An 8,665-nucleotide genomic window follows, 5' to 3' on the forward strand; every position below is an offset into this window, starting at 1 on the left:
ATACTAGAAACTAAAAAGTTGCCCATAATGCCAGTGTTAAATTTTTTTCTACCTGCAATTGCTAAATTTAATTGAATTTATTAACAGTAAAAATTAATTGAAAATAACTAATAACTAAACATACAATAGCAAGGGGACTATATCAATTATTAAAAAAAATTTATTCGGTGTCGAATCAAAAATTTTAAAATATAAAATTGAAAATAAATTAGTAAAATTATTTAAAAATTACAATTTGGCAAAGACGTGTTTAAAGAAAAAGATATTTTTTATAATTAAAAACAGTGAAATTAAATTAAAATTCACCAGATGAGTACTTCAAAAGTTCAATTGGCTTGTAAATAGATTCAATAAGCTCGTGAATTTTTTTTTGAGATGTATGCAACTTGATAATCTTTATCATTGTGACACTTAGCGGCGCTAATAACCCAACTACATCACTAACAGCTTCAATGTTTGTCAAATTTTGAAAAATTTCTATCACAGAGGCCAGTTGCACTGATATTAAAATTAACCAATTAATTGATTTGACGAAAAAATTGCACACATTCTCTATTTTATTGTTCGATTCAAAATTCCAAACACCGCAAATTCTAAAAAAAAAAAAATGAAATATTAAACTTGTGACAGATGAAAAAAATCAATACGTATCAAACGATATAAAACACCTAAAAATGTTGTAAGTACAATCGACTATTTTACGATACGACCCTATGGGAGTTCTCCGGTTCGCTCCCATTTTTTTTTTTTTTTTATTTATTCTTTGTTATATTTTTAGAATAAAACAAACTGCACAATTGATTTGATTTTTATTTTTTGGCTTAAGAATACAGCTGCAAGTGTTGGAGTATAATAAATACCAAGTATAAGACGCCTTCGCGGTTCGAATTCAACATTTTTATAGGTTCTACACAATTATTATCTTCGTCAGCTACTATTATAAATAGAAGCTGTTATTTACTTATTAGCGCAGTTGGTAAAGTCACGCGATTCCGCGGCTTCGTTGAAAACTTACACGATTCGTTTTTCATGTGAATTATTGATCAGAATGTCGAACTCTTCGTAGCTCCACACTTAATAATTCTTATAGTTGGAAAAACAAAATTAAACTCAATTTTTACTTAATTTTTAGTAAAGTAAATTTTATTTTATTATTATTATGTATTATTGTCCTGTTCTTTTTTAATTAATATTTCCAAAAATACAAACTCGTAAAATATATTCGTTGTTATTATACTTTACTGAATTTTAGCCGATAAAGAAACAGTTGCAATCCAGAAATTCAATAATTGCTGAAAATAACAATAAAAAAATTAAGTAAACGGTTGACGCGAAGGATCATCCTTGCAACTTCTCGCTAATTCCGCGCCTAAGCGCTTAAAATTGCACTTGTGACGTTTTTGAGCTCTCTGAGCTCAAAGAGTTAGACGTTCTATGCTTTTGAGCTCTTTAAGCTCGCCAAAATTAGTGCAAACTCGGGACATGAGATTTGTGTTAAGCTTTATTAAATTTTAAACGGTGTAAGGCGTGTCGCTTGACTTTAAGTGGTGGTTTCAGGGGAAGGAGTAAAATTAAACTCACACTCACTAAGTTTCTCAATGAGACAAATAAATAGCGATCAATAAATTATTATTCAAGTGAATAATAATTTTTCTCTCATTAGATATTCAAGGATGCTCTAAATACGTCCTCTTGTTTGTAATGAAACAATCTTTCAATATTCTCATTACATTTTTCATGTGTTAGGTAATTACGAATGCATAATATATATTAGTGAGAATTGACATGTTGTGTGGCGAAATATTATGAGTGATATTTTAAATCGGTTTGAAAAAATACAGGACATTGGTGTCTTTTGAGCTCGAGAGCTTACTTGGCAATAAAGATAATTATACTTACGAAGGGTTGGAGTCAATTCAGATTGACTAACTTTCTTCTATCATGAAAAAGATACCTATTGATATTCATAGAAAGTTTTTGAACATTAATGTGACAGTATTGAGGTAATGTAATTAGTATTGTATGGAGTAAAATTTAATTATTTACGTGAAATGAGATATAAAAAGGCGATTTAGAACAAAATTTGATACTGTCTTTCAATTCATTATTCCAAATACGAGTTTTTTAATTCTGTATCATAATTTTATATATTTATATCTAATCTAATTATGTAAATTATATTATTATATATCCTTATATATAATTTTATTTAATTATATGTAATTTTATATGATTATATAGAAAAAATTTTTCCCGGGAATTTTGAATATCAAAATTTAAACGGAATAAATAATGAAAGAAATTTATAATTACAGATATAGTGGTGTTTGGCCACTTTTGCCATCAGCCAAAGCAGGTTGGAAAGTGCTGAATTCTATTTTCAGAATCGTAAATTTCGTATTTTTCATAACATTTTTAATGGCTGTGGCTGCTGATGTGGCGGAAAATTTCGACAGCTTAGAAATAGTTGGGAACGATGGATGCTTTTTTATCGGAACTACTATGGCTGTTATGAAAGCATGTAAATTTTGGAATTCATACAACAAAATAATTAAGCTGATCCACGAAGTTTATGACCCGATAGACACACTCATACGGAGCTCTGGTAAATTTAAAAAGCAAAAAACTAATTAACCATCTTAACTAATACATCTTATCTACGCAATGATCAGATCGCGGGATACTTATTAATATAAAGAGAAGCCATTTTGAAGAGTCTATAGCTCACTATGGATTTTGTGTTCTATGTACATTATTTGCTTTTTGCATTTTATTTTTGATTCCCCGTGAAAAAGGATCGTTACCATTTCGAACAGTTTATCCATTCGATGTTACCAAATCACCATACTATGAGCTGATAATGGTTTATCAATATTATTGCTTAGTCTACCTTTTGGCCGTCGTTCTTGCGATGGATATAACTACCATAGGATTTATAAGATGGTCGTCAACTCAACTGATCACTTTGACATCAAATTTCAAAAACTGCAACATTAAATTATATAAATGTACAGAGATAATAAAAGACCCAGCTGATACGATGAAAACTTTTGATCAAATTGACAAACTCGAATTTACTCATGACGATTGGAAAGTGAGGGAATTTTTATTTTTTAATTTGGATGAAAGAGACTTTGAGGACTCGTTTTCAGAGAGATTCAAAATTTGCATTAAAAACCATCAAAGACTTATCAAAACGATCTCCGATCTCAATGGAACTTTGAGTTTTTTGATGCTGATACAGTTTGGAACAAGCACTTTTATTATTTGTCTGAATGGCTACCAAATGATTTTAGTAAGAATTTGTTAACTTACTTACCGATTAATAAGCTTCTTTATAATTCGTTTTATTTTTAATTCATTGATCTAGAAAGGAGGAAATCCAGCAGATCTTGCTAAATTTTTATCATACTTAGTATTAAGTTTTGCCGAATTGTTTTTTTGGTGTTGGTACGGAAATGAATTCACCTCTGTCGTAAGTTGCTTTCAATACTTTGGAGATAATAATTATCCTCAGTAAGTTTATCGAGCACTCATCCTTGTGTCAAATAGCTGGTATATAACCCTAACCAGCTGATAATTATTATCAAAAAATTCTCAACAATTATTCGCTAAATTAATCTAGTACTGTTTTATAAGTTTGTTGTCTTAATAATAAGGCGGACACTCTTACCTACAATCAATGGATGTCTGGTTGGGAAGAATTTGCTCGAGAGCACGACCTCGGGGACAGAAATGAGCTAACTAATTTAGTGACTCTTTCGATGATTCCAACTATGGAACCGCTTGAGTTCAAAGCAGTTGGTCTCTTTAACCTATCAATGCCTACATTTTTATCGGTAATTATCATTCAATCCTTATCATTAATTTCTTAACTAACTTATTAACTAAAAAAATTTAAACAGCCCACAGATTTTGGTCTCGAATCGCACATAAACTGTCTAAATTTTTTTTTCCGTAGGTTGTGAAGAGCTCATACTCGATCCTAGTTCTTTTGACCCAGTTTACAGAATAATAAAAATTTGATGACGATTTTAATAACTCCGATTTATGAAATAATAGATTCGTTAAACTATTTCAATCACCAAATTTAATCAGTTTAAATATTCAATTTTAATTTCATCAAATCAGATCATTATTTATTTTTGTCTCATTCATTACTCATCTCCAAATTCACCAATAATTGTTATATTTAATTGTTACGTTTACCCATGAATAAAGTATATTTTTATTCAAAAATAAAAACTCGCAATATCACTGAGGTAATGCATAATGTAAAACATAAGAAACATATCACGCAAGGGTGCACAAGACAATCGTTCACCCCCGTGCTTTTTTTGCACCTTTTTCATCGCCACTCTCAATGTCGATAGGTAATTATAGTCTAAGTATATTAAATATTCTCTAGCGTTCAATATCTCCGTGCTGAAAAAATAATGTGTTATTTAGTTCAATTTCGTAAATTATACAGTGTGTCGTTACTTTATAAATAAATTTAGCTATCTTTGGAAAATAATGAAAAGGTTGAATCACTATCACGATATCTCTCGGAAAGCAATTATTTTTTTTCATTTTCTGACTGCAACATAACTCATTATTTTCTGTTATCTATTTTTGAAAACTTATTTTTATTACAATGAATAAAAGTCATCGCAGAGTGAATAACATGAGTAAAAAAATTTTGAGGTTCAATTAATTTCATTAAACCAGTATTAGTGTATCACCATTAATATCAAGGTGAATAATTTTCAGAGTTACCGGAATTTGGCCGCTTGATACAAACGTGCCGACAGTTTTCCGTCTGCTTCATCATATCTTCCGTTTGGTTAATTTGACACTTTTCTTGTCTTTGCTCACAAGCTCTTTGGCAGATTCTGCAAATAATATCAGAGACCTGACGGCGTTCACGGAAAATTTGTGTTTTTTCTTCGGTACCGGTATGACATTGGTGAAAGCCTTGATTTTTTGTGCTCGCCGAAAAACAATACTTAAATTTATCGAGGAAATTTATGGACCCATTGATTTACTACATCAATCAACTGGTAACTAAAATTGACATTTAAAAAAATTTTTAGATTAAGAAATTTAAATTTTGCAATTTAATGTCTAAAACTTTGATGTTCCTATACAGAAAAAAAAATTGCTTGAATCAAGTAAATAATTTTGGAGAACTTTATTTTCTTGATTAGAGTAGAAAAATTCTTAAACCAAGAAATTTTTCTTAGCTTTAGTAAATTTTAGTTGATTCAAGAATTTTTCGTCCTGATTCAAGATAATGAAACTCTTCAAAATTATTTTATTGGTTCAAAAATTTTCATTTTAATTTTTTTTTCAGTGTATTTTTCAAGTAACTAATTTTGAATATAATCGAAAAAAAAATTTTTTTTTTTTAAATTGAATTATTAGCAAAATGATTTATGATAAACATAGTTAAATTTAAATCAGTCGATAATATTTTATTGTGAGTCCAAAAATTAAAAAACGTTCAATGCTAAATTTCATAATCACTTTGTTCTTTTATTTTTTCAAGAAATAAAAATTTTGTAATTTTTAATAATGAAAATTAATGTTTTGATAAAAAATGAAGCTAGAGTCAAGCTGAAAAAGCCTCGAGTGAAGATGTTTTTCTGAATTTAAGTAAATATTACTTGACTCAAAAAATCATCAATTTCTTCAAATTGATTTTCGTTTAAAAGACGATCTGATTTTCAAAAATAAAAAGTAACATTTGTAAAATATTATGCTATAAAAATCAAAACCTAAATTTCCGGCTTTTTTCCAAAATTTGACCATTCAATGATCTACTGACCCATTAAAAAAATGTAAGCAATATTTTTATTTTCAGACTCACAAGTACTGATGACAATAAACGTGACAGCGCACCAGGAATTAAAAGAATTTTATTTTCTCTGCGTGTTGGTGTCATCGATGGGTCTAGCGCGAATATCATCTGGCCGAAAAACAGAAAATGGGCTGCCATTACCGACGTACTACCCTTTCGACACGAGCAAACCACCCATTTATCAGATTATTTACCTATGCGAATCATTTTGCATTACATTCAATCTGATGGTTGTGATGATAACCGATTTCACGGTGATTTGTTTCATAAAATGGTTGACAGTTTCACTGAAAATCATAAGCTCGAACTATAAAAATTGCGACAGCAATTCAGTAAAACGGTCTATATTTACTGCAACTTCTTATCCGAAAATAATCAAGGCTTCTCAAAAGATTGATATCGACATCGAGCAGATTGATATACAATCTTTCGTGTCATACGAGCAAGTCCATGATTATGACGTCAATAACAATAGCACTGACTGTTTCGAGGAAAGACTGAAACTGTGCATAAGACAGCATCAGAAAATAATAGCAATTGTTGATGATCTCAACATCATTTTCGGTCGCTACATGTTTTTGCAGGTCGCTACTAGTACGGGGCTTATTTGTTTAAATGGCTTTCAAGTTATTGTTGTAAGTTATCCAAATTGAACATTTTTTAACAGTGTAATAAAAATTGATAATAATTGTTTTTTTTTTTTTTTTTTTTTTTTTTTTTTTAAGTGCAAAGATAGTTCAACAGTTGTGAGATTTCTAATAAGTCTGATCGCATCTTTTGTTCAACTCTTGTTTTGGTGCTGGTATGGAAATAAATTTGTTTCTATGGTAAGTCAAAAAAAAAAACTTCTGCCCCGGAAGATATAATTATCAATAGATATAAAAAAATCTTATACATGTATACACATTTGTTAAGTAGGCCGATACATTAATAACAAGTCAATGGATGTCTGGATGGGAGAATTCATTTAGTCGAAGCATAAAAAACCTTTTGGTGATATCAATGATCCAGTCTTTACGCCCGCTTGAATTTCACGCACTTGGACTCATCAGATTCACTATACCAACCTTTGTTGACGTAAGAAAATGATTATTAATATAGAGTAATGATTTTAAAAAAAATATATACTCATGTATTTATAAGCTCTCTTTAATTTTTCTGCAGATTGTCAGAAAGTCGTACTCAGTGTTCATACTTTTGAAGCGTACCATTTCTGATTGAGTGTTCTTAGATGTCTGCTTTTAAATTACTGAATAAAAGTTTTAATATTTAATAGCTCTATTAATCAACTAATAATCTCGTAAAAATGTATATTATAACTATCAATATTTTTATCAGGTATATTTTTTCAATGTTATTATCTCAATATGCACAATGAAATAGTCGTTTGAATATTTAGCGGTAGTACTATCCAACTTGATATATAAGTGCCAAAAAATACCTAGACGAAGAAAATGAAACATCATTGATTAATGACAGTTCTCAGTCCTGTGCAAACTATTTTCCAAAACGCCTAACCTTTATTGTCATATGGATACATTACTGACTACAGTTCAAAATACTAACCAATGATGTTTTATTTATTCTATGAGATGGAAGTAATAGTGATAAAGAAGACATTACTGATTCGTTTTATTAACAATTCAAGTTATGCATAAGGCAGCATCAAAATTTGGTCTGATTTGTTGATCATCTCAATATACGTCACAAATATAAAATAAATACGTCATCTTTATGTAGATTGCTTTTTTTTGCTCGCATATTTTTTTTCAGTGTAGGAAGTAAACTTTATAAATTTTGTTTTTATTACTATCGAAATTTTTGACATTGCCAAAATTCAGTAAAAATGTATAATGTTTATATCGATGCACAATAAAGCTGACAAATTGGATTTAACGCGATTTATTTTTAATTTAGCAGCAGCATTTGCCCAGTTACTATTATGGTGCTAGCATGACAATGAATTCATTTATACAATAACTATTTTCTGTTAAAATATATCTTGCTTTGAAACTTACTGCTTAGAAAGATTTACAGATCCACAGATTCGGTAGAATCTGGCGCCAAGTTCCATTCAAATCCGTTGTCAACGGAGCGCCAGACTACCGACTATGTTTACTGTAAGCAGAACGGTATTTTGAGGTTGCAAAATTTTATTTAATGCTACGATACTTTTTTTTCCTAAATTGTATATTATAACAGTAATTCACACTTTATTTTACTGTTATTAATTAATTATATTCACTTACAACAATTAATCTACTTGAAATTACTAAATTTAATCAGCACAAACTATAGCAACGCAAAAATTTCGATCCTGACTTTTTTTCGATGGGCAAAGTGATCTGCCACAGACTAAATAATTCGAGAATGCATAGTAATCCTTCATTAGATGGGAAACTACAGTTAAAAAAAGATATTTCACAGCTTGCATCTACCCGCCAGGGTGCGCTGGAATTATTTTTACATAAACTGTAGCTTCAAGAGGATAGTTTGCTATAAAAAATGCAGCCAACGCGAGATTTAAGTTGGTACCAATTGTAAATTTTTATTATAATTACAAAAAATACTAAAATCTAAACAAAAACAGTTTCACTGTAAAAAAATCGCAACAAGTCCACGTTCATAAAACTATTAAGAAAAAAAAATTTGTTTTTCTCTTTACAAAAAGATATAAAATAAAAAAATTAAAAAATCCAAGTAACCGATATGATTGTTTATGATTTTCGGAAATTAAAAAAAATTTTGTTGTAAATTTAAAAATTAAAAAAAATTTTTGGAACGTACTTGGTGTGCGTCATTGTGTATTTCAATTTTTTTAAA

The 8,665-nt window shown here is 29.4% G+C and overlaps 1 protein-coding gene across 1 annotated transcript; it reads left to right on the forward strand.

Moving 5' to 3' along the window:
* Positions 1–1,715: 1,715 nt before the first annotated feature.
* Positions 1,716–7,582, forward strand: LOC123260457. Its single transcript, XM_044721558.1, has 12 exons — positions 1,716–2,003; positions 2,316–2,605; positions 2,673–3,295; positions 3,371–3,475; positions 3,660–3,839; positions 3,962–4,002; positions 4,278–4,373; positions 4,753–5,042; positions 5,846–6,477; positions 6,568–6,669; positions 6,761–6,919; positions 7,007–7,582. The coding sequence occupies exons 1-12, from the start codon at positions 1,942–1,944 to the stop codon at positions 7,061–7,063; spliced, it is 2,637 nt and encodes an 878-aa protein (XP_044577493.1). The 5' UTR covers positions 1,716–1,941; the 3' UTR covers positions 7,064–7,582.
* Positions 7,583–8,665: the final 1,083 nt, after the last annotated feature.

The sequence above is a fragment of the Cotesia glomerata genome, linkage group LG3, assembly GCF_020080835.1.
Source record: "Cotesia glomerata isolate CgM1 linkage group LG3, MPM_Cglom_v2.3, whole genome shotgun sequence".
NCBI lineage: Eukaryota > Metazoa > Arthropoda > Insecta > Hymenoptera > Braconidae > Cotesia > Cotesia glomerata.

Bases quoted from the DNA above. Each gene is read 5' to 3' on its own strand.
- LOC123260457 (XM_044721558.1), top strand. From the start codon at position 1,942: ATGAAAAAGATACCTATTGATATTCATAGAAAGTTTTTGAACATTAAT. The intron at 2,004-2,315 runs GTAATGTAATTA...TTATAATTACAG, and splicing joins ATTAATGTGACAGTATTGAG to ATATAGTGGTGTTTGGCCAC. The intron at 4,003-4,277 runs GTTTACAGAATA...ATGCATAATGTA, and splicing joins ATCCTAGTTCTTTTGACCCA to AAACATAAGAAACATATCAC.